At 46.9% G+C, this 26,268-nt stretch overlaps 1 protein-coding gene across 2 annotated transcripts in view; it reads right to left on the bottom strand.

The window, feature by feature from the left end:
* Positions 1–9,217: 9,217 nt before the first annotated feature.
* Positions 9,218–26,268, bottom strand: part of SEC14L1 (SEC14 like lipid binding 1) — a 44,951-nt gene continuing 27,900 nt past the window's right edge. For both annotated transcript variants that reach the window (XM_076354211.1, XM_076354212.1), the window contains 13 exons: positions 25,069–25,197; positions 24,582–24,816; positions 23,733–23,842; positions 22,759–22,948; positions 19,723–19,811; positions 18,694–18,764; positions 16,906–17,077; positions 16,460–16,594; positions 14,548–14,682; positions 13,847–14,098; positions 12,629–12,807; positions 11,957–12,058; positions 9,218–9,787 (listed from right to left, as the gene is read on the bottom strand). In XM_076354211.1, the coding sequence (XP_076210326.1) occupies positions 9,772–9,787; positions 11,957–12,058; positions 12,629–12,807; positions 13,847–14,098; positions 14,548–14,682; positions 16,460–16,594; positions 16,906–17,077; positions 18,694–18,764; positions 19,723–19,811; positions 22,759–22,948; positions 23,733–23,842; positions 24,582–24,816; positions 25,069–25,197 (1,815 nt within the window). In that variant the 3' untranslated portion in view covers positions 9,218–9,771. The remainder of the gene's footprint in view (positions 9,788–11,956; positions 12,059–12,628; positions 12,808–13,846; positions 14,099–14,547; positions 14,683–16,459; positions 16,595–16,905; positions 17,078–18,693; positions 18,765–19,722; positions 19,812–22,758; positions 22,949–23,732; positions 23,843–24,581; positions 24,817–25,068; positions 25,198–26,268) is intronic.

The raw sequence follows: 26,268 nt of genomic DNA, 5'->3' as shown, positions 1-26,268 counted from the left end.
CAGACGTCACTCCAGGTCCCCACAGTCTTTCTCTTCATCCCTGATGGGCTCCTTGAACTGGTTTCTTAACCCAGCGGTTCCTCCCCGGGGGTGGGTTAGGGCTGCTGTTGGGGCTGGGCTGGAGGAGTGGATGACTGCATCTCCTGTCCGATCTCCAAGGAGAGCCCTGGGGCAGCTGCGGGCTCCGCCAGGTCCCCGACATGCCATGAAGCTGCAGCAGCTTTCTAAGAACCTAGTGTTGTGTGTTACCCACTGACCTACTTCTCACCCGCTCTCCCAGCCCCTTGCTAATTCACCCACGTCCTCCTCCTGCAGTTCCTCATCGGGTCCTGTGCCAGGCTTCTTGCGAGTCACAGCACAGTCCCCATCCCACCTCGGCCCCCGGCCCCCGCAGCAGAGCCCTGCTCCTCCACCGCCCCGGGAGGGGTCCAGGACCATCCCCGAGGATGCTATTTCAGAGCCACACACCAGCAGTGCCCCACGAGTCTAACTCACGCCCACACGCGGTTGTCCACCCCCAGCGCACAGCGAGGGTGATCTCAGAGGGCGAAGCAATGCCAACATGGAATAGCATTGCAGCCTTTGAGCCTGAAAACCTTTGTTCTTCTATTTTAGGAGGCAAAGACCCAGCACTGCCTGTGGCACGCTCTCTGGGTTCCCTCCCCACGGCTCCCCCAGCAGGAGTGTGTCCCATGGGGGTTTGGCCCATGTTTCAATGGGGTTTTGGATACCTGCTTGCACAGGTTGGTGTCACTTCTCCAGGTCCCCCAGGGGAAGGGCCTGGAGACGTGGCTGCCGAGTGTCCTGCTGTGGGAGGTCCTGCAGGACAACCACCACAGTGCCAGGAGGGGTGACTGGGCCAGTCTGGTGTGTCTGCCTTTACACCAGTGCTCCCCGTGGCCACCCTGATCCCAGCGTGGGACAGGTCTGCACGGTGCCCGCTGCTCTCGCTGGGTGCCAGCCACAGGGCCACCACTTGGGCTGTGTCTGGGGGTTGGGATGCTCCAGCTCCAACCTCCTGCTGCTCTGCATGAGTCCTGGGCAGCAGCACCAGCCTCCACTGGGCAAGATCCTGCCTCATCCCGGGGGGGGAGGAAGGCTGCTCCTCACCCTGGGGAGGCCCCTTGTCCCAGGGGACGGGATTTGCCATTCCTCCCTCTTCTCAGTTCTTTGCAGTTCCTCTCAGCAGCATCTAGGGCTCAGGAGAGAGCCAGAGAGGCGGGCGGAGAACGGGCTTATTCCTCTCTGCGGCACAGCAGAGCATTAAATTTCTTCAAAGAGAATTGCTCATTGCAGCTGCTGCAGGCTGGCCGGCACTGGGGAGCTCCACACGGCCCAAACCCTCTGCTCCGAGGAGGAGGAGGATGGTGCAAAGCAGAGCTGGAGGCCTGCCCACGGAGCAGCGCCTGCTCCTGCGCTCCTCGAATGCTGAGGGTCCCGCCGGGCCCCGGGTGGCTGCAGCAGGGCGGTGGGACAGGGCTGGCAGCTCTGCCCCGCTGCCTGCAGGGTTGCCCTGCCCAGGGCAGCTCTGCCCCTCCGCCTGGGTTGCTGTAGGGTTATCTGGGGAGCGTTACTGGGCGGGCTGGAGGGGCCTTGTGACCCTGCCCGTGGATGCTGGCAGTGGGGTGACATCTTCCTGCCGGTGCCAGGCAGCCATCCCCCCTCCAGCCCTCCCTGGGGAGAGCTCACACGATCCTTCCCTGCTTCTTTTCATGTTAAATTCTTGTGAAGGACGAATAAACACCCGCGTCCATGGCTGCCCAGAGCTGGCTTAGAGCATCAATGTTGTCATGCAACTGTGTCTATTTCATCTTCAGAGACAAAGGCAGAGGCACACAGCGAGCTCCTTGGCGAGATTGCTGCAGAGGGGCTGAGGAAATGGTCTGATGGAGAGACGGGCCTTTCCCTTGCTCAGGAAAACAGGGTTTTGTAAGGAAAAAACATGCAGAGGAGGCTGCCCCACAGAGACCCCATCTGCAGCTGGCCCCTCTCCAGGGCCAGGGCTGCCCCAGGAGCTTTCACCCCCGAAGGGGCCCATGTCTGGTAAGAAAAATACCTGCTGGCTGCTTTGCTTGGTCCAGTCTGGGGTGGCGACGGGTGCTGCGGTCCTGCAGGGCCACCCACCCCAGCTGTGTTGACTCCACGTAGGGTGCTGAGCCCGGGGTGGGCAGCATGAGCGGCATCACCACAGCCTGGTCTAGAAACCTTGTCCTCATGGGTCCCTGGCCCCCCTGGGCAGCCCTTGTCCCCCCCTGTGCCAGTGAGCTGCTGGCTTTCGGTGTGCGAAGTGCAGCAAGGCAGGGGCTGCACCACGCAGCCGGGATGTGAGTGAGCCCAGTGATGCTCTGCTGACACAAGCTGCGATGGGAGAAGGTTTCTGGGAGCTGTTATGAAACAGATCCATCACCGACCGATGAAGGATTTCAGGGAAATCCACTGGAGCAAGAGCAATCAATTAACCGGCCGTATTTACTGTAGCGTGTGGCTGCCGCCGCCACGGCAGATGGGCTCTGCGGTTCGAGCGGGGCCATGGTCAGAGAAGCTGGTGCTGTTTGGCCTCTCCAGCCGGCCAGAGGGAATGGCAGAAGCGCTGACCTGCCCATCGCTCCCCAGGGCTGGTAAAGCCCCTGGCCAGGACCTGGCAGCGCTTGTGCCAGCCGTGGGGAGAGGAGCGAGTCCTGCCCTCCCTGCTCTGGCAAACACATTTTGCGCCTGAGAGTCCTCCAGCCCCTTTGCTGCTCTTTCAACACCTCCAGGAAGAGGCAGTATATTATAATAATAAAAATGACTTTGCAAAGGCAAAAAAACTTTAGAAAAATTTGTTTTGCTGTCCGTTCAAGGCTCTTTTTTGGGTTAACTCGCATGCACAAGGTAATGAAGTGCAGCACGGCTGCAGCAGCGTGGCTGCACAGGTCGGTCGCATCCTTGCTTTAAGGAGGTCAGGACTAAACCAAGACTGAAACCCAGTGTGCTACCGTCCTGTGTGGGTACGTCCCCGCATCCCCGTGGCCCGGCCCCAGGGATGTGTGTGGGGACCCAGAGGAGCCCGAAAGGGAGAGAGGCCAGCGCCTGCCTGCTCCTGCCCATGAGCACATCTGCATGTGGCTGCTGCTGGGCACACTGGCATGGGAGCCCCCAGTCCTGCCAGGGTGAGGGGGGGGGGGTTTCCATCCCCAAGGTACCTGGTGCATTTTGGAGGGGGGAGCCAGTGCCTTCCCCCCCCCCCCCCCCCCCCCCCCCCCAATGGGTTGCAAAGGGTGCAGCCCTTTCCCACAGGGTCCCTCCAAGCTGGGCTTCCCCCTACCAGATGCAGAAGTGCTGGGGGAAGGGGCTGTGGTCCCAGCGCGTCAATGCTATGGAGTGGGGTGATGCTGAGACGAAGGCGCACACCCCAGGCAGCACCCAGGGACGGGGTGGTTGGGGCTCTTTTCGGCCAAGTCTGGGCTAAATCCATCCATTTCAAACCAGGACACCATTTGCTGCCTGCCCTGGTCTTGCACCGGCGCGGACACGAGCACATCCGAACTGCCGGCCCTTGTGCCAGCAATGTCTGCTCCTGCCACGGGGCTGAGAATAACCAGAGACCCTGCTCGGGGGCCGCTTTATTGCTGATAATTATGTGTCACCACGCAGGAACTGTAGCACTAGCCAAGGGGCACACGGTTCGGCGGCACACTCAACCAGCATTAATTGGCACGGGCCGGTCAGCCTCTGCTAAACAGCTTTGCTTGCTATAAAGCATAGAAATTCATTTATTAGAAAGAGTGCTAATTAACCTCTTCAGGGCTGATCCTGGAGATCCCCATGACTGGGACTTGTGTACAGTTATTTATTTTAATGCTTAAAAAGGGGGTGTCCTGGGACCCGGCTTTCCCCTGCCTAACCCTCCTCTTACCTCCTGCCAGCTGCCCCTTTTCTGATCTGCAGGCAGCCCCAGAAGGACAAGGAAGGACAAGGACCACACAGTCGTGTTATTATAGGGACTATCAAAATGCACATGCCAAAGAGAGCCCCGACAACGACTTCTCCTGGTCCTCAGCTGCCTTAGCCAAATGCAGTTGTACCCTCGGCTTCCTTGTATTTATTCATTCACTGCTTCATGCATTTCTCTCTCTCTGTGCTTGCTTTGCCATGGGAATGGGCAAAAGCCTGGATTTCCCTATTTATGCCAAATTCTGATTTCCAGAATCCAGCCCATTGAAGGTGCTGGCTCCCGTGTAGGATGGCAGGGGGGATAAGTGACCGAAGGAGGTCTTGAGGGGTGCCCTGGGAGGCAGGGCAGGGGCCCAGCACCTTGGGAGAGGGGGGACATGTTGCAGGTGTGAATGCATGCAAGCACAGACAGGCTCAGAGGGGGGATTTTATGCGTTTACCTTGTTCTTGCCCTTTTCAGCTTGTGACTGCTGCTGGAGACAGAGCAGGCGGCCCTGGAGAGCTGCAGAGGGTCTACGATGGCTCCTGCCGGGGACCCTGTTCCCTGCCCAGCTCCTACCTGTGTCCCCAAAGCCCCAGGGTGGGAGCTGAAGCGATGCTCACACCTGCAGTCCCATGGGGCAAGAGGGACATGAAGTTTACTACACGGTGTGGTGGCCCTGGCCGATACCCGCCCTGGGTCGGTTTATGATACTCTTGTGAGGAACAACGTTGTATTTTCAGGTCCCATCTTTTTCACTGTGCTGTTCCTCTTTCCATCTCCCTTTCCCTGGTGGAGTCCTGCACATAATTAAACTTAAATGTTTGGTTACAGCCCATTGCAGCTCGTGGGCTAATTCTTACTGGGGCCGTAGCAATAAGCAGAATATTCTTTCACTTCTATAGGATTTCTCCTACCAGCTCCTCAAGGATTTTCTCCAATGTTGATTAACTTTCTCGATACTCTTGTGAAATGATGACTGTTTTGGAAGATCCCTAGTAGCAGGAGAGGAAAACAAAAGACAGGCTGATGCTTGAAGGACAGTCGAGCATCCTCTTGTCTCGGGCCGGGTGGTTTGGGGCTCGCACAGGGCACAGCGCACAGGGTGAGGGTCTGGCCACGGGGCTGGGCGATGACCCAGACCTGCTGCCCTGTGGGTCCGGGGACCAGAGAGGCGGCTGCTCCCTGCAAAAGGCTTTCCTTTTGCTGGAGGGGGTTATGCAGGGGATGCCTGCCCTGTTTTCAGCCCTCCCAGTACGGACCAGTGCCTTGGGGTGCTGGTGGGACGGCAGAGCCCAGTGGGGTGCAGGACAGACCCAACCCCACGCCAAGCCCCCTGGCAGCGGGGACACCAGTCACCGTGGGCCGTGCGTGGGCTGCTGGCACCATCTAGTGGGGTTTCTGCCAGCGCCTTGCTGTGCTGCAGCCACCCAATTTCTGTGCCCTGTCCCCTGGGGCAGCAGCACAGCCCCGGCCCCCCCCCCCGCCCTGCCCTGCGTGCTGCCCCGCTCGTGGGTTTCTCCCCCAGCCCTTTGCCCCTGGTACGTGGGTTTTCTACACCGCGCTCGGGCTGGTTGGGTTTGTGCCTTAACCCCCCGGAGGGTGCCCCCCCCGGCAGTGCCAGCAGTGCCGGACGGTGTATTTGGGGGTACAGAGGCTGCCTGCAAAGCTGGGCTCCCCCAGGCACCGGCTCAGCATCGCGCCTGGGCAGAGCAGAGCCCGGCTCAGCCGGCCTCACCCCGGAGCTGGCAGCCGTGGGGACCGGTAACCCCGATGTGGGGGTCCGAGGGGTCAGCGTGGGACACCAGGCTGTGGGGTGACGTCCTGCTTGAGCCACAGACGCTACACAGTGCTGGGTCTCAGATCAGGCAAGCGAGAGCTCCCTGCCCTGCAGCTCTTCCCCTGCACAGCTCGGGTTGTGGGGGGTGTCTGGGGCCGCGCAGGGTCCCACCCTGCGCTCGCCCTTCACCAACCAGTTGGATGTTTCCTGCGCAAAATGCAATTAGGAAAAGCAGTTGTGTGTAAACCGAGGGGGTGGGTGGAATAGCTGGTGCCTGGGGCTGCCCTGCACTTTTTTGGTGCTGAGTAGCGGCAGGGTGAAGTGTACGTAACACATTAACTCCTTTTTCCTTCCCCCCCCCCCCTTTTTTTTTTAAAACAATTTAAAACACAACCCTCAGGTGTGGGGCAGTGCTGGGTCACAGCAGCATCCCAAGCCCGACCTGCCTGGGGGGGTTTGGGAGCCAGGACTCCCCTCGGACTGCCCATCCCAGGGGGGGAATGCCCCGTTCAGGTCACCCCACGGCAGCAAGGAAAGGCTCCGTCAGCACCGAGAAGAGCCCGAGATTTATTTATTTGTTTGTTTATTAGGCCAGGAGGAGGGTTGGGGGAGGCTCAGCTCTGCCCCTCGCCAGGGATGTGTGCTGGTGCCAGGGCAGGGTCCTCGGGGCTTTTTCTGGGCTGTGAAGCGGGCCAGCGTTAGCCCCTGTTTCCGTAGCCCCCAGCGTGCGCGGGGGAGAGGGCTGAATCAGACCCGGCACCAGCCACAAAACCGGGGTCCCTTCCCTGCTCGCCTCGGGCCTGCGGCTGCCGAGTGCCACCTGCGGGACCAGGGCTTACAGCATGAAGTGGGATGAATTCAGCAGGGGTCACAGGGGAGGGAAGAAAAGAAAAACAAGCTAGAAAATCCCGACCTTTTATTTCCCAGCATCCAAACTCCTTCCAACAGCATGCGTTAGCGAAATACAGTAAGTTCTCTCCTCCCCTTCCTAAAAAAAGGGAGATGGCAAATATTTTTTAGAACATGAATTGTGCTGGATGTTAATGACTTTTGAAAGACAGCCAAAACCTAACACTTCAGGCTTAGGATTTTTCTCTCCCGGAGGCATTAAGCAGCCCCCGCCCTGGGAAGCAGCTTTCCTGGCTGCTGTGCACTGCGCTGGCCTTGCACCTTCCTCCAAAGCTGCCGGCACCATGCAGCCCCCCGAGGAGCTCGGAGCAAAGCAGCTGGGGTGCAGGAGGGTGCCAGGCTGGCCCCGGCACGCACCGGGTACCCGCAGCACAGCACCGACATGGAGGTGAGGGCTCTGCGTGCATCCTGCACTGTCTGTGCGCATCCTGCACTGTCTGTGCGCTAGCAGGGATTACAGAAGTCTTTTTTCCATCTTCATTTTAACATGTCTGCCTACATCAAGCACCAGAATTAGCCTACCCTGCGAAGCGATGGGAAGAGCAAACGGTCCTGGCTGCTCCCGCAGGGAATGCATGTGCTGCTATTCGGGCAGCGGTGCCAGTGAGCCAGCGCCAGCCCCTGCCCCAGCAGGAGGGATGCACGGGGAGACTTTGAAATGGCAGTTCAGGACCCTTCGCCTTGGGTGACAAAATTTACAGGCTCGTTGGCAAGCTAGATTTGCAAATGGAGAAGGACAACAGGGTTTCACACCTGGAGAACAGGGAGCCCTCGGCTTTGCGGGGAGCAGGGAGGGCTGGCAGGGGAGGCAGGTGGAAAAGGGCAGGTGAAATTTCTTCCAGGTATTCTGCTTTGTCTCAAAAAAAATCCACCAAAAAACCCCCCAAAACCAAAATACACGATTCAACCAGATCAATGCTTTGCCAAGGGGAGCTGCATGGCGGAGCAGGCACCGTTATCACCTGCTCAGCTCAAGTAAGTTCTGAGGCTCTCAGTTTTAATTGCCATTTCAAGAGAGGAGCATTGGCCCGGAAAGGCAGCTTCCCCCCTGCCTCCCCGGGCACAGCACAGCGGAACGGCCAACGCCACCTCCTTATACGGTGTCTTTTCAAGGGCTTTTGTACTTAGTAACGTCCAGAGCAGCAGTAAGCCAGTCCATTATAATTATGCGCTGGCATAAAAATATTGGCCACATGTTAAAACTTGAAGTAGGTCAGGCAGCCATCTGGTCTTGCTGACAGACCTCCACAACCATAGTTAAAGATTCTCATTTTAGAAACTTTAAAGCTTGGATAAAATCTGAAAGACCAACCATAAATGGATGTTTCAGCCACTGCTCCAACTCCAGGGGTTAGAAAAACCATAGCCTGACATTTATTGGCTCCTGTTTTAAAAATAGCTAAAGCTTTGTCTATTTCTACTGATACAAAAAAAAAAAAAAATCTTAATTCCCCAAATGTTATTGTCTCAGCCTCACACCAAGGCAGCATCAGAGGCGGGGGCAGCCAAGGAGCCCATCTCCTCCAGACCGTATGGCTGGCTCACCCCTGGAAGTGGGCAGCATCAAACCCCTGCATGGGCAGCTCCGTAGATCAGCATGCTTACTCTTGAACAAGAAAAAATTATTGTACCTTTATATTATTAAATTTCAGTTAAAAAAAACCCAACCCTGACAACAGCTGCATCCACCAAACTAAAACACAGGGCAGTGCAGGCAAACCTTCACCTTTAACGAAGAGTCCCTCTCCCCAGGCCCACACTGCACCCCGGGAGCAGAGCGGCTCCCGCCCAGCACACCGAGGCAAGGCCCGAAGGGCTCAGTGTGACCGGAGAGACCAAGATCTAGGGGCAGTTTTATTGCCCAGGCAGCTGTGCCTGCCCCAAGACCACTCGGGTTTTCCCAGGACAGTACACGCTCAGCCTAGGGATACAGTCAGCCATTTATTCTGCCAGAAAGCCTACGGCAAGGCCACTGGGTAAAAAGAAATAAGCAGGTGGAAAACTTACTGCATTTGCTAGTTCAGGTGGCCAGGCACATTTCAGCCTGCCCAGGGGCGAGCGAGACATTTATCTGTACCCATGCTGTGCTAAGCTTGCCAGTGCCAGCCTTTTAGATAATACACATAATACACTCCACAAGGGAAGCTGCTGCAATCAGCTGAACCGCTGAGGTTGAAGCTCCCTTTCAAACTGTGATAAAAGAGTATAAAGTCATCATATAACCCATAAAAGCAACCATTTTCTTTTTAGGGGTACCTGAAGACTTTTTCAGCACAGTATTTTGTTCCTTTTGTGTATTTACAGACTAGTAAAAAACCCAAACCTGTGTATGTGTACACTGTGGGGAAGACAGGATTTTGTTATGTGACAGGGAAGTGCCCAGCAGAGGCCCTTTTCTTTCTAAAACCACATTTCCTCATACCTTGTACCTGCTCAGGTTTCTACTCCCCAAGACAGCCTGCTTTGCTGAAACTCCTCCACAGTGGCAGAGAGCCGAAGCGCCTCCTGCGTCCCCCGTAACAGCATTGCCCCAGAGCAGCCCTGGCAGACTTGAATTCAGCACATAAAGTAACCTGGAAGCTTTGCATCAGATGAATGAAACAAAGAGGCTGACCCTTTTTTCCAAACAGTTCACATTTATTGATAACGATAAAAAAATCTTTTAAAGACTATTTGTATTTTATTACCAAGAATGAGGTATTACATATACAAAACATTTACAGAATTTGATATGCAGTTCATGAGTACAGACAGGAAAGTGCAGAAGGACACTGATAACAGGAAAAAAAGCCAACAGAAGAGTTATTGGCCGAGAGAAGGAAGAAGAGCAATAATATCACACAAAGAAAGACCAGGGTATGGGAAATTAGTCTGACTGCAGTGATCAAGTCATATTGCCACAGCACTTTGCTTAGAGGAGGATTAACTATTGTTTTTCTGGAATTTTATCTCCCCAGCTGTTTGTGCTGTCATGTGCTTTGAGCTCTAAAAGATGTGTTAAGATTAACAGCAGGAAAAACCCAAAGTGCCACTTTTGAGCCAGCTCAAGTGAAAAAACAAAAATACAGATCTTCAGACTTGAAAAGTGACTGCAACTCAAAAAGGTCTACAAAGCCAGACACCTCTGGACAGATGTGGAGTGTTGAATGAAGCAGTTTCTTTACAGTTGTCAGCAAAATCGCCATCTGAGAGAGAGAGAGAGAGAGAGAGAAAGAAAGAAAGAAAGGGGACCATCTTCAACCCTTAGAGCCTGGTAAACGGACAGTGGCATTTGCAAAGGGCCATGAGTGTCATTAAGTTAACCTCACTGTGCCTCCTGCTGCACTAGCTCCCTGCGCCTGGGAATACTGGTTCCTGCATGTCAAGAATCAAACCACCTCTTCAGCAAGCTGGGTCCCTCCTCGGCAGACAGCTCAGATGAGCAGCCTGAGAGCCACAGCGTGGGGCTGGCTGCTGTGCAGACTCTGGGTGGGGAGCTGCTTGACACCAAAGCGGTGGCCTGCCTCGTGGAACAGCATGCTTTGGCAGCCTAAGTAACAGTCTAGCCTCCATCTTCAATTTCTAAGTCCAAAAAAGACAAAATAGACCAGTTTGGTTCAGTTTAAGGAGTCTGGCCTCTCAGCACCTCTAAATCTGTTACTAAAATACTTCCTCAGCTCTGTCTGCCACATTCCACAGCCAGAACTGGTCAGCAGGAGAGGTGCTCCTAGTTAGACATTGGTAACCTGCCTCTCAGAAGCTTTGCAGTCATAAAAAAGATTTATACTGAGTTCAGAACCAGCTTTCCTCAGGCAGGGCATCCAGTATCTTAAGTGAGTTCTGCTTTGAAAGTGCAAGACCTCCGCAAGCTCCTCTACCGCTTACCCACAAACGGTGCTGCCTCCTCAAGACTTAATAGAGCCTATCCAGCTTTCTAGTAGGGACTGCAGCCAGCACAGGAGCTCCTCTTTGCCTGGATAGATAGTTTAGCTCTAAGAGGGTGAGGAAAGACCAGGCAGGGTCTAACTATTCAAATCCTGCTGCATTTCAGACTGAGATGTTCTCTGCTCCACTGCCAGGTGTGGTCTGTAGCTGTCTGCTGACAGCCCTTTCCTCAGCACTTCAGCCTTTTGTACCTTTTGCTGTGCGTGGGAGAGACTGCTCGAAGTGGAAGAATACCTGAACAGACTTTAACAAAAAGAGTTCGAGTAGGATTGCTTGGGCCTGGGTAGAATAGGGACAAAATACAAAGTGGCCATTCACCACTGGCAGTAGCAATAGTGAAAATGGTCGAGCAGGCACCGCTTAGAGCGTCTTCTACTATATCATTTAGAGTGACGATCCCTGCGCTCCCTGCCTACACTAAAGCTTCCGCTGCTCAGAACTAAAGCGCTCTATTTCTGACACACGCAGGGAAGGATAGGAGGCAAGAGGGACTGAAAAGTGCACAGGAAGGATGTAAGCCATACCTCCTTTAGACTGATTTTAAGAAGCAAGCTTAAGCTCTGCATAAGTTCCTGACAAGAACAGAGTCTCAGTAAAATCAATTCACGTGGAGTGTACTAAGGAAGTGGAGTGAAGCTCCAGCACAGAGCTGGGAACAAATCCTCAGATCAATTCTGGATCAGCCCAGCGTGACACAGCGAGGGAAAGCCTGCTCTCTGCCTCTCTCTCCGCAGTGCTTCAAGCGCAAATCCAAGGAAAGAATGAATTGCTTTAACCCATCAAGACCCAGAGCTCGAATTCCCCCAAAATGTGCTTATACAAAAGGTATTAGTGTTTACAGCCTGGCCACAGCTCCGTGGGCATGCTTTGAAAAAAATGGACTCACAAAGTCAAGTATCCAGCAACTGCTTTTCTTTGTCTCGGACATCACTTAGTGGCAATGGCAATGGGAGAACAGTTTGCAGCACTGAATCACAGGGGATTTCTTAAGATGGCAAGGAATGTCCTGACAGGAGACTTGCAGTTGATCTCTAATGCACTGTGGAGCATTTTTGGTAGGGTTTGTCTCTTTTTTGCTTTTTAACATTTACACAGTTAAAAAAAGTATTGTTAACTGATGCACTGGTTATTTTACCTTTCAGTGAGAGCCCTTGTGTTCAGAGTTAGGATTTGTGCAAGCACACTTGCAAAAATATTTATGGCTGAGTTAGGAAAAAAGGGTTAAAGTTAAGAGACAAGCTGTTGGATCTAACAAGGACCAAAACCACTAAGTTTAAAATTCAAACAGCTACTTTACTATCTATAAAAGGCTTTTGTGGGGTGGGGTTTTTTTGCGCAATTGCCCGTTGAATATGCTGTATTGCAGTCAGCTGCCACAGGCGAGGGTCCAGCCATCTCATCCATTTGATTTTCAACTGTTGTGGCACTACCTGGAAATCATGGAGCTGGAATGGGACTGGCTAGAAGAGGTGGTGGCAGCACTGAGCTGGGAGAATCCACTGTGGCTTGATTCAAGGCTGGTCATAGATCCTCTGCAATAAAAAACAAAGTAGTTTTAAGCTTCAGAACATACAAAGATTTTGATTTCTGCTATGTATCTATATCGTATTCATTTGCACACTGAAGTGTAGTGGAACGGTTTTGGTGGAGATACTCAAAAGCTTTTCTGTCTCACCACATAAGATAATGGGGACACCAAACACCTTCTTGCAAAAAACATGCCGTTCGAAGAGACTGAGAACTAGTTTCAGTCAAGTATATCAACTGGCAGGCAACTGAACTGACTCGATTCCATTTTGAGTTGCACCCATTTCTACATGACAACCTGCCAAGCCTAAGAACTCACACAATGCTTTCAAAGTGAAGCAAAGTGACCAGTGATGATTATAAAAGGGGTTAATTAGTTACCTCATTATACATTAGTTGCCCCCAGTGCCAGTACTGGTTGAATTTTTTTGTGGTTTTTTTTTTTTTGTGAGGCCTAAGAAAACACAAGTCCTCACAATTTACTTGTATTTAAGTGAACTTGACCCTGGCTTGATATTCTAAGTATCAGAGAGGTTTGACATCAGCTGACCTTCATGAACCTTGGCCAGACATACCTGAAATCTTCAGATCCTATTACTTCTGTATAGTACATCACTTTACATTTGTGAGAGGAGACCTGTAGAGATGCTAGTACATCATCCACACGAGGCAGGTTGGTTGTAGCACAGGCAGGCATGCTATGAAATTTCCACTGGAGAATATAGAAGCCAGGCCACCTGGTCACATGCGATCCCTGGGAGCAGCCACAGCAAAAATTGAAAATTAACTTTGTTAACACAAGGATTTGTAGGCTTAAAATTTTTTTTTTCCAAGCTTAAAAAAATTGCCTACATGTCCAGAATTTTTTCCCCAATGCCAGTATTTCAGCTCCTCAGCCACCTGGCAGTGCTGTTCAACTCTCCCCAGACAGCATGCTTATAAAAGTTATGATAGAACACCAGCGGTTCCTCCCGCTTTTTGACACCGTCAAGGGGTTAGGATTTAAATACACTGAAAGAACAAAGTTTTGTTTAAAACAATATCCATTTCTTCCATTTAGTTTCATTAATGGCTGTCCTTTGAGACTGAAAAGAGCAGTCAAGGCTCCTGCCTCACAGAAACAGAAAGTGCAGTTCAAGAGGTCACTGCCCATATTTCCAGTTTAACGCTTCCAATCAGGTGACTTAAGCAGCTCCTTTTTCAAAGGCTGTTCAACTCTTACTTCAAGTCAAAAGGAACAGCAGTGGCAGAGTGTGATTGTAAATATACTGCATGGAATATCAAACTTGGTAATTAAAGGTTGTTAATGCCATAAAAAAAAACTTCAGGAACTTTGGCCATAGGGAGCTCCTTAAGGTGCCTGTTAGGGGGACACACACACAGCAGCTCATTCTTAATTTCCAGACTTCTCTCATTACTGAGGTAAGACACTATGGTATTCTTCAAACACAGATGTTTGCTTCAGAAAATAACGGTCAAAATTACAGCACAAAGCACATCTTGCTACTTTCTGGATGTGCACTACATTCTAGGTGGCTTCCCTATATTCCTTGCTGATCAATCTCAATCACTATTAGCCTGATGCAACCTCCCATCACAGCAGATCCCATGTAAATACTATCCCCGTTCCCTGCAGCATGCAGCTAGGAACATAAGCTGAAATGTCGGCCAAAAGCAAGCAGACAGTCCGGAGCTGAATCACCACTCAGTCATCAGTAACAATTGTGAATTAGAACATCTAGTTTTGGAGCTAGCTTTCCATCTGCTCCCACACGAGGATTCGGCGGTCTTACCTGCACACTCTCCCCTTCCTTGCAGATAAGGGGAGACTCCACCATACTGTAATCACGCCCCAATTGCCAGACTTTGTCTATCAACTGGATGTTGTTCCCACCAGGAGATGTAATACTGTGAGCTCCCAGGGAGTCCTTTTTAGGAGGCTGTGGGGCTCTTTTGGAATGGAAGATGTTAAAAACAATGTCGCCCTTGCACACATCAAAATCCCATGTGATCACAGATGAGGCATCCACAATCTGAATGAGAACCTGAGACAGAAAAGTCATATTAGACAATAGCAATTTCCTCAGTAAAGACAAACTCTTACCAGAAAAAGAGACAAAACCCAGAGGTTTTGTTGCTGGGCTTAATTTAGGCAGTGCAGATACAAAGTCTCTCCTGATTGAGTGTCCTTATTTTAAGACATGACTTTCAGAAGCTCTCAAGTAGCTTCTGAGAATATCGTTTGTCTTTGCTTAGAAGGACACTGCTTTCAATAAAATGAAAAACAGTGATATGCTCTAAATGACAACAAGATGATACCAGGAACGGTCACAAACTTCAGCTACTAAAGCATCATTATGCACCAGAACTACAGAAGAACAAGGTGGAAGCACAGCAACTAAATAATCAAGTTCTAAACCATTTTCAGTTCAAGAGACAGAGTCCAGAGCAGAGGGCTGAGATGAAAGAAAAGAAGGGTAGGCTGCAACCGTACCTCATGCGGAGCTCCTTTGAAGACACTTGCAGACTGGTAGATTGTTTCAGTCCAAAGCTTTATGTCTTCATTTTCCAACTCTTCTGCTGTCCGGTAGAGGGACTTGGGAACCAGCCCACCCTCTGGTACTTCACACTAAAAGCATAAACAGCCATTAAGAAGCATCCCCTCTGTACATCCACACCCTGTCATGCTCTCTCAGAGCATGCCCTCTCTCTCAGAAACAAAAACTCACATTCAGCAAGTGCTCTGAAGAATGAGATACGAAGAGAGTTCGAAAGTCATTTTATAGCTTGTACATCATGCATACATAAATGTATTTTACAATTATTTGGTTTAGGTGAGGTTAAAGAACTAGACATCAGAGGAACAGATCTTGTTCCACACAACAGCCACCACAACAGAAAATGACTGTGCAAACGCTATAGTCATCACTCATACTGCCCTATACTGAAGAAAGATGTGAGCCACTTAGGAATCCTGAGGAAAGTGGCAATAGCGACTCAGTCTAAAAAATATAGCCTACAGAGACCTGAAAGAACTGGGGTAGCTAAATTTAAGGACGAAGGATGGTGGGGAGATACAGTAAGTTTCCAAACAGGTAAAAGGATATTGCAGTCAGGAAGGTAACAGTTTTCAAGTTACAACTGTCTTGACAGCTCAGTACTGGAACCGATTACACAACTTCCCCAAGCAATCATCTTTAAGAAGTCTCTAGTAATGAAGTTAGACAACTATCTGATCAGGAATAGGTTCCATAGAAGTATTTGGCACAGTAGAAGTGTTTGATAACTGAATTACAACAGAGAATTGAAAGGATCTTTGAGAAGTCATTTTTGTTCAAATATCCAGAAGTAAAGAAGAGAAAGAGACTCTATTACTGTCTGTGACCAGCAGGAAGTATTGTAGCAATCTGTTTTCTGGTAACATTGACTTTTGCTTACTTAAGCAGTGGATTTTGCCAGCTTCTCAAGCTCCAGATTAGATAGCACAAACTCACCACTGAAAGCTACTGCTGCAGCAAAAAGCAGCCCACTGAAGATAAACACATGCTCTACTCCAACACGTCTAACGGTACTTCATTATAATTTGAGACTATATTTGAACAGACCTAGATGAATTTTCAAGAGTGGTACAGAAATTAATCTAGAAAGTGTACAGGGGCTTAAAAGCAAGCCTAAAATTGTATTTTAACACAGCTGCGTTCAGAAAAAAAATTCATTGAAGTGTTACTGTGATGGAGGCTCCAGAAAATGCCCGAGTTGCACTCCTACACCTCAGTCACACCAGCAAGCCTGTGTTGTCAAAAACATTACAGAGAAAACAAACCTTACAGTATCATTGAGATGTTAAAACAACAGATTCGACTGACACCCAGAGCCTAGGCAGAAAGCAGCTATTAAGGCACACAACAAGGGACTGAGAAATTACAGTATCCTGCAGTAAAACAATTTTTTTTGTTTGTTGTGGTCAATGCGCATATTGCGCTAGGAGACCTGCCTGTTTGTTAAGCCCTGCTAGCAGATGTGCCACATACTTCCTGGGGCTCCCTACGGTATCAGTTAGTTCTTTTAGGTGACACAGACTCTTCTGATTAGCTGATGGTGACAGCTTTTGCTCAGTGCTGTGCTACCATGTCTGCTTGAACTTGACAGGTAACAGAGACGATAGTTTTTAACCATGCCTGGCTACTTTGGTAACTTATTTGATATTCATTGTAAAGAAGTATTGTACTTCTCTTTTTAAAGTGGATCCGGAAGAAAACACTAAGCCTAGAATCCAACAACATCATAGCTCCTGCCTCCAAACTACATTAGGAATCATTCTGTGCTTCTAGGTTTCTTTGTTTATAGGAGCAGGGGAATAAAAAACCCACAAATAAGTTGCTATATGCACTAGTTTATATTCATACCATGCACTCTCCACCAAGAAAATCAGGGATAATTTCTTTATCGATGTAATCCAGCAGTCCCCCAGGACCCTGGTAGTCATTTCCAGCATAAATAAGGAATTTCTTTCTAGTGTTGTCATCAATGAATGGACTAACCTACAAACAAAGAAAAACAGAATAGATTAGGCTCCCACAATTTTCTTGAGTCAATTTTGAAGGAATCTGATCACATTAAGCGTTACCATCCTTGTTATGCAAAGTTCACACTATAAAGTTAAATTAACCAACTATGTAAGCAAGTTCTTAGGTAGTGTTTTTAAATCCATTCCAGGAATCCTAGGAAAGAGATGTTTCCAAATGGTAACATTTCCTGCTTCTAAAGCCTGATTTCTAAAGTGCTTTTACAAACTAGAAGTGTGCAGCAGTGTACTGAAAGAGCTGAGGAATGCCTTGAATTACAAACATACCAGTGTCCAAAGAACTGGGAATACTCGAGGTGCTCTTAGGATTAGAAGACGACCCAAAGTCTCAGGGTAATTAGCTTCAACCACCTCAATGATTCTTAGCAATGCTTTGACACCAGGTCTCCACAAATGCCGCATGTTCAAGCCTTCTAGATCTACTAGACAGGTCCAAGAGCTGAATTTGAGAAAGACAAAAAGAAAAAAATCTCAGTGGCATCAAAATTCTCCTTTCTTATGCAAGTGTACAGCATACTGAAATGCATGGACCCCACCGCATGTTTTGGTTTCTTCTATTTTACCTCCTTGCTTTGCGCTACCTGCAGACACTGGAGTTTAAGATCCTTAGGTCGGAAATGTCTTAGAGTGGGCCAAGCACGGTTACAGAGTATGTGCACAGATCATTTTGCACATCATGCGTATTCCCCCACAGACATTTCAGACTCCAGGTGAAGGTTAATATGAAGCCAAAAGAGATCCTGTCAGCCAGCCCAAGTGTTAAACCATTGCTTCTACTGGGAAATTAATTAAGTGGCCATGCTGCTACGAAGCAATTTAACATTCATGGTGCAGATTTCCTACTAACACAGTACAGTAACAGTGCCGTTACACATCAGAGCTAATTCTGTTGTCAGATCTCAGGGAGGGAAGCTTTTTCTATAGGAAAAGGTATGTTCTTAATTCTAAATACTGAGCTTCAGCATATGCTTTAGTTACTTTCCAAGTTCAGGTCTCATCCTGGGCATGAATTCAAGATTTACAGCTGTGCTGCACCAGCTAGCATCCATGAAATTATGCATAAGGCTTCTGTGGAACAGCAAATACTTCTTTGTTTCACTTTAAGTGTTTAATATGTAGTCCTTTAGGATTACTTCTACAAATGAAGATCCAGTACGCAGCACAATCTCATAGTTACACACATGAAATCCATCTCTCGGATTTGACCTCCCACTGAGAGCTAGGACACCAAGTTCTTTAACAGGGAAAAGATAAGCAGACATACCATGCATCCCTGAACCTTCACAGATTGAGGGAAGGAGTCAGAAATTGAAAAGAGTCCAAGAAACTGTTTCATTTCAGGGCCAGTCCTGCATTCATTCCACACCCTTAAATCCATTTTGCAGTTAACGCTTTTGTAAGTGACCCCTACAATGACTTAAAGATGGGATAGCAAGGCATTTCTGACTGAACTTCACACGAAGTCATGCCAGTACTTGGAAAACTAGACCCCAGGTTTCACAGGAGCCTCATGACCTTACCTTGGATCAAGAGTTGAGTAACTGCATATAATAAACGGAGAATGCAAACAAGAACTGAGTGTAATGAGCCTTGGTATGGACTATGGATGAACAAGTGACAGGAAAACAATACCTGAAAATACTGGAAAGGTTATCCATGATATTATCATGGCCTGATTTTTTTGGCAGCCTGTACCAACGTCTGTCTGTAAAATCCCCCAGAAACAGAAATGGGGAGTTAGGCTGCATTGCTTTGTAGACATCCAACAGTAGAATAGAATAGAAGCATAACACCCCCCATGTAGAACCATTATGAGCATGACACTGAAACTGCTGGAGCAGGTGTTGTGTTTCCCTCAGGGTTGACCATGCAGATTCACTCTAGCAGTAACTAGGGAGGCTCTCAGTTAACTCTGTGCTTGTATCTGCATGTGAGAGACACAGCCTACCCTTTGCTCGTTCCATTTAATAAACTTTGCTCAGCAGCATCACATTGCCTGATGTTCCCCCCGCACACACCGTGAAACCAGGTTAATTCCCACTTGTTGCATTTTACCTTATTGGCCTGCCAAATACTTTCGTATTCTCCTCACATCGCCTCAGTCCTTCTTCATTTATTGAAAGAACCTGTACAAGAAAACATGTTGTTTAGAGAAGACAGTCTTAAACTCAGTAGATGGGATAAAGGAAAAAAACGTTTATATCCAAAGACTAATTAAAACTACAAGCTCAAACCAGCATAAACTTTTTTCCAAAGAATGAACTAGAAATCACTACATTTACCCCATTGGTTGATCTTGTTGAAAAGTAAACATACCTTTCCATAAAAGCAGTAAAATGTAAACAAGATCCTCCTGAAAACAGAGACCCAGGAGTGATATAGACAAGAAGTCTCACTACGCTTCTGCCCCTTTAAGCACTGATTTCCTATTTACTCAGAAATTAAAGCCCCTTTTTAAGTCATAGAAAGTAACCTTGAAACAGAACTAGGGCAAACAAACAAAGTTTAGTATGGGCCTGGAAATGCCACTGAAAGAGAAAAAGTAAAATTCAGGCCCTGCTTCCAGTGGTTACTACGGCCTTGACTGTCATTACTAGGAGTCAAAAAAAAATTACTGCAAACATGGAATTCTGCCAGCTTTCTGCTTGGAAACTGAGCAGATCCACAGTAACACAGTCTGAGTGATGCCTTTAGAGAAGGCAAAATTACAGGCAAGTACTTTTTCTTCAAAAATAAATTATTCTTATCCTTGGCGTACAGGCTTGACAAAATCTGAGCATGGCATTTTCTCTTCTGTACAAATGCAGAGACTTGAGTTTGAAGCACTGCACAAACTGCAGAAGAATCTGTGAAAATGCTAACCGATAACTATAGGAGCTGCCAAGAACTACGCCTTTCCTCCATCAGTTTGCAGTTGGAAAGAATGCAGAAGATCAGCTACCAGGAGCTTTCATATGTATTCAAACCAAAAACAGACGGCCAGAGTACATCAAAATATCCAGTGATGAATGTTCTGGCAGAGGAGGAAATTTCTAAATGAAAATATCACATTGTTAGCAACTTGCTGGCTTCAAAAATACTTACGTATCGAAGCAAGGCCTCCTCCCCAAGAGCTCGCACTAAGCCTTTGGTATCCATCTGTCCCAATCTCAGCACATACAGCGGGCGACCATCTGAATAACGAGAACAAATATATCAACATAACCCTTATTTTTACAGCAATAGACAATTTGAGCGAGCTAGTTTTATGCTAAAAATCCACATGGAAACAAGTCATAGTCAATTCAAACTTTGTTATACAGCTGCAAGAAGGAGAACCTGGAGCAGATGGCAATATAAACTTTACCCTGTCCAGCTACACCAAAAGATTGCCTGTAAACGAACCACAAAAGCTTAATGGAGACGTCTTGATGCAAAAATAGCTCCCCTATCTGCAAGGAAAGTCCAAAGGACTTCAAGTATATTGGTACACACAATCTTGGTATACACAATTAATGACACAGGACTATAATTAGCTTCCAGGACAGATAAGATACAGGAAAAGTTTTAGTCCATTAGTGTAACTGAAGAGTTGCAATGAAGGCTGTAAGCCTTCTATCACACATGACGCAATACTGCTCTGGACAGCTTACAGCGACCTTTTTGGAAAACTAGCTATGCTGAGTTCTGAGAATTAATGAAACAAAGTGTTAACCCAGAGACTTGCTTTCTGCAGTATTTGCTGGAGTCACACCTTTCAGCTATGTCATTACTTATTATACGAACTGGCACACAGCCTCACTTATGCAGGTTAAGCCTGGTGAGAACAGACTCTGTTCCAGAGATCAGCTTCGGATGGACCCTCTGCATTCAAAGCCTTGCCTTTTCATGGTCATCTTGCTGCACACTGGGGCAGGATACAAAGGCATTAAGCTTAACAACTGCATTGGCTGAATTTGAGACTCAAAGCTTGCATTTCTGGCTCTTCATAATAGGAGCTAGTTGTCTGAAAGAGCTTCCATCCTCCGTCCAAAGCTGTGATGCATTTTTTAAGCTTTGCTCCATCTATTCTAGTACACAAGCTAAACAATCACTAACTTATGAAACTGAGTATGCTAGGACACAACATAAAAAAAATTAAAAAAAAAAGAGCTTTCTACATAATAACCTCCCTGAAGTCCTGTTGTCTGTTTAGCTTCGCTTCCCTCCAAGAACTGCAAAGAGAGGTATCAAATTATCATTAAGTCCTTTGGGACACAAGGAAAGAAACTGTCAAGATATGCTATTAAAAAAACCAAACAACCAAAACTGCAGAGTCAAGGCAAGTTATTTATTTGGCAAAGACATTACCCCCATGAAAGTTCAGTCTTTTGTATTTTATCAGGTGGTCTAAAAGAAAACATTGTTTTAACATCAGCACACACTTGTATCTTGGAATGTACTGTTTAGCTTTTGAAACACTAAACAAAAAGTGCTATTAAGCTTCATAGCAGGTCTCCCTCCCTCACAGATGCACATGCATCCAAAACCAAACTAATAGTTTACTAACCCTGGTCCACCCAAATGACACATGAAGGAAAGTCTCAACTGACAGTGCTGTATTATCACTGTATATTTTATATTCCATTAGAGCTTTGTGATTTAAAAAAAAATTTGACTGAAGCACTCTTGTGAAAATAAAAGCCACTCAGATGTATAGAAAACTGTGCCAATTGTAAGCCAAAATAATAACTTTTATCCTTTTGTACTAATAGCTCATTCTAGACAACACGCTTAACCACTGCTGTCTTTGCTTCAGCGCTAAAAGCTATACAGAATTCAGCTAGCTTAAGTTTGGCACATTTAGCATATGTAGGAGGAAAGGCGCAATACCAGAAAAGAGGGTTTAAAAAAAAAAGAACCTACCACTGTAAAATTTTAAATTGTAGAGAATTGCTCAGTTTTGAAATTCTGTTTCCATTATTGACAAACCCATGCTTTACTTGCGGGCATGCTGCAAAAGAGACCAAAGGAACTGGAGGGGAAGGGAGGGGAGCATGAAGTTCACCACAAGACTGAAGAACTTCTCAGAAAAACATTGAACAACCCTTTGATGCATTCTGTATCTTTCTACTCACTGGCAGGACCCAGTTACGTGCTACTGACACAGGAAGTCTTTGCAAAGTAAGGACAAGGAACTGACAGAAAGGGAGAACTTATTCAAAGGTCTTTTTCCCTACAATCTTTACAGGCATATTCTCATTTTACATTTTCTCAGTTTGAGGTCTGTCAAACCCAAAGCAGCAGGGGAGAACTATTCAAGCTCTTCAGCTTTACAGTGATTAAACTTCTGCTGTGTCCTCCCTGTCTCCTGGCCACTACTGCTGTCCTGTTTTGTATGCTTCTTGTTAACAGGAAGAGCTCGCAGAAACAATGGTGCCTAGCGGGGAACACAGATAGCTCACAGTAAGAGATCATTTCCTTATCTAAAGAGCCCAGCTCGCCTCAAGCAACAAATTCCAAAACGTTTCATTTCTGTGTATGTATTAGCAACAAGATCAGTGCGCGATAAAGCAAGTGAAGGGATAGGGGAGCGTGTCAGGCATAGTCATCCGTGTTTTAAAGATCTGGCCGTGGCTCACCATACAAAGGGAATTCAGCCAAAGCTTCTTCCCTTCTTAAATAAACCTGCTCTATTTAATGTTTTTGCAACATCCCACTTCTCATCATTAAGCTGATTGTAATGCCAAATAAGTATTCATTTATGCCATCCGCAGACTTCTACAACATCAGAAATAAGTTGATTAGAAAGATACACTTATTTACAAACATCTTTTAATCACTGAAAGAGAATAGTCAGCATTTGCATAACACCCTTCTAAGCATCTCAGAGCACTACAGAAGTGCAATTAATAACTAAGCTACTGGCAAAGCAGAGCTCTTTAGAGAGTTAAATATGTCGGTATTAGTCAGAAAGATTAGAACCTAGGAGTCTGTCTCCACCAACTAAGTAGCTGGCAACATCAATTTAAATGCATTTAGTACGTAACAACTGAGAAGTTCTAACCATCCTTCCAGTCACCTCTAGTTAACAGAGGGACAGCTATCACCTTTAATTCAGAACATAAAAAGGCTGTTCCATATTCACCCTATAGAGCATACCTTTGTCATGGTGATGCCAGCCTCCTGCATAGTAATCTTGGAGTACTTGAGGAGGGTTCCAGGTGTCTAGAATATAGTCTACCTGGTGCTGCTTACGCCATGTCAGCGACTGGCAAAGAATCTCTCTTGCTTTATCAATGTTGAAGTCCCGGGCACGCAGGAATCTTAAAATGTGCTCATCCTTTGGGATCTATTAAAAAAAAAAACAAAACAAACAGAACCCTCAATTTTGTATACAAGGTTTGAAACAAAAACAAAAAATCCAAACAACAGAAGCTGAAAAACATGCAGCCCTGCACCAGTGCAAGAGGATGGTATGCAACACTGGAAGTTACTCAAGCAAATCAGTCTTTGTTTGCAACAAAAACATAAACCCTGTCAGGTACTGCAGCTACCTTCATATGAGGGATATAAAAGTTTCATGAACTCTAATGTAATCATTTACACTTGTATGACCATACTAAGTCAGTCCAATTTAAATGAATTGAGGGACAAAACACAGACTGTATTTTCATTGCTAAGTAAAAGGAAACGGAGACATACATGCAAATCACAAGCCACCGGAAAGCCCCCAGCCTTGCTATCAGTGATTTAACTGGCCACATTGCTTCCCTTTCAGTACTGCACTTCGGGACATAGATTTGAGAATATGATGTTTGACCAAAACAAATGTAAAAATAAGGTTATTCTAGAACAGGGCAGACTTACAAAACTGACATTATTCCCCTGTGCTGGTTTATTGACATTCTGAGAGGCAGTCATGCTAATCATTTAAGCACCTCAGCTGGCAAAGTCAGCTGGACAGTCAAAATGAACTTCTATTGCCACTGCATAGACTTAATTTAGGTACTCTGTTTTGATCATGGAGGGCCACTTAACAGGAACAGTTAGCCACAGGAGGTGTGGCATGATGTTTCATCAGGCCCACCTTGCGTATCACACATTCTGGCCACAAGAGACCAACAGTAACTTACTTTGCCCTTGTGTGTCTCCTGGAGCCACTGTCTCAGTCGAATGAGGCAGCTTTCCTGCATCGGCGTCAAGTCACCCAGATACCGCTTGATGTAGTCTGCGTCTAGCTTGTCTAAAAGGAGATGTACGTGTGATTAGGGTGGTCCTGAACTGACCTAGTCAAAGTAGCAAATGATCTTAGATGTCGATATTGAGGCAGAGAAGCAGCTGCTCTGTGTTCTGTGCAGTCAGAATTGAATAAAGTTTCTTTGAATCAATGAAAAGATGAGCAAGGCAACATACACAGTCATCGTAATGGTAAACCAAGAAGATAAATTTTCCTTCTGCAACTAAGAAAGGAGTAAAACCAGACATTTGTAAGAGCATTTTGCCAGTATATTCAGATTTGTCAATCCACAGCACCATAGGGCTTGCTGCTTCTGAAAATACTTAGAGAAGCTTTGATCTAAATCTCCCAGTGCAAGAATTTTCCCAAATTCCCTTATGAACAGGGGAAGGAAGATACAACAGAAGACTGCGTCCAGGGAAGCTTCAGCCCTTTCCTCCCCGTTGTTCCTATAGTTATACCCATCCCTGAATTTCAGGGCAAGAAGGCCATCCATTTGCAACCTAATGAACAGCAAAGTGAAGAGTTTTTCTACTCATATCTGACCTTCATTTACTAAAAAGATCAGCTTGTAACAGCTATCCAAGCTATCCCACGTTACTGCTTTGCAAGCCTGCACTTTAACATTGCATGTTGCCAAACAAAGAGCCAACGTGAAGATCTTCGGCTGCCCATGAGAAGCAGCACAGTGCTGAGAGCCTCTACAGTACAAAGAATCCCACTAAAACAAGTCAGATCACCATACCATCAGGTGTTCCTGCTGTGGGCTCCGAGGGGCTGCTCGAGGTGTTGAGGAGCTCCTTATTGTTCAAGCCCTCCTTTGTGGCAGAGTCTGGTATAGTAATGGCAGGTGAAACTGGTCGTCTTGTGTGTGATGTGCTGCTCTCCAGTTTACATGCAACAGGAGGAGTCCAACGAGGAACAAAAGTTATTCCTTCTTCCTCCAGCTGCTTTAGGTAGTATTCTATTATTTCTTTTCCCTTCAAAAAGGAAAATTTACTTCAGCTACTAAAAAAAACCATTTAGATACAGCAAGGATTGGGCTGGAAACCCATGAAACCCAGACCTCTCTAAAGATTCCACTTGAAAATACGCAGACCTACATGCACGCTGCCCCAAGCTGAAGAGTAAACTGCCCAGCTTTCTGAGCAGAGCAGCCTGTTACTTAGCAGCAACTCCATCGTCTTTTGGCAACTTAGAGCCAGGTACCTCCTTCATTACTGCAAGCTCACCTTTTTAATATTGCTGGTGTACTGCTTCATGGCAATCTTTTCCACTGTGCTTTCGAAACCAAAAAAAGATTTTATATCCAGACTTGCTGACTGTTCAAAACAGGTCCAGTCTTCATTGTCAGGGTGAACCTGTTAGTTAAAAGGAGGTCATACAGTTTAGATACCCATGTAGAATTTTTTTTTCCTCACAATATTTGAAATGGCTGTTTCTTGTTTTACAGGTTCACATAGTCAAAAACATTCAAGTGGAATTTGCAGTCTTTTGCAAAACACAGTTTGGAAAAGGTAATGCTAAAAACCAAAAAGCTGAGAAGCCCTCCTATAGTCTCATGGCTAGCAGAGCACATTTTTTTCTTAACAAGAAAGGAGAGGGTAGAGAAATACCAATGCACCAGCCAAGAGCCAAAGGACTAGCACATTTATGCAATTAACACTATCTCATTCTAGATATGGGCTGTGACTGATCTGTGGAACAGGGTAAAATACTCCACAGTGAACTTTCTGCTGCTGCTGCAGGTTAGACTGATAGACCAAGGCCAGCTAGCTTAAAGACTGCAGCAAGTACCGTGTAAGCATTTCCAAGCACTGCAGTCTAGACATGTTTGCAACAGACACACTGCAATAGATCGTTCCCTCGTTGACCTATGAAGTACCTTAGTATTTTGTAGACTGACAACTATTTTACTTTGTTCTCCTATGATAATGCTACAGAAAGAAGTGTAAGCTTCTCATTTGGCTGACAGCTGAATAAGCTATCTTAGAGCACTCCCAACTTTCTTCTTAGCTTATATCTTAGTTTGCTGAGAGATGATCCTGAAACAGAGATGTTGCTACTCTGAAGGAAAGCTGTTTTCTAAACTCTCTTCAGCTAAAAAAGACTTGTCTAAGGAATTTCCAGGCTGGGCCCTGAATTCATAGTTATACAAACATCACGGAAGGCTGGATTTCTGAGCATGCAATTGTTCTGATGCCTTAAGGTTCCCCTCCCCCTCACAACATGCTAAAATTGACTGGGAACAGTATCAACACTTTATAAAGAGACAACTAGAGAATAAAAAAAACACTCCCCTTCACTTGCTTCTTCTGTATTAGGGAACAGGGGGTACAAGAATAGCTTGCACAGCCTAATTAAGTACAAATCGTAATAATAATAATAATTAAGAATCTTCCTGTCCTTTCATAAATTCAATTATAAAATAA

This window comes from Aptenodytes patagonicus, chromosome 16 (assembly GCF_965638725.1).
Source record: "Aptenodytes patagonicus chromosome 16, bAptPat1.pri.cur, whole genome shotgun sequence".
NCBI lineage: Eukaryota > Metazoa > Chordata > Aves > Sphenisciformes > Spheniscidae > Aptenodytes > Aptenodytes patagonicus.
The sequence above is the reverse complement of the archived record's forward strand: the minus strand, read 5'-3'. Positions and strand labels throughout refer to the sequence as shown.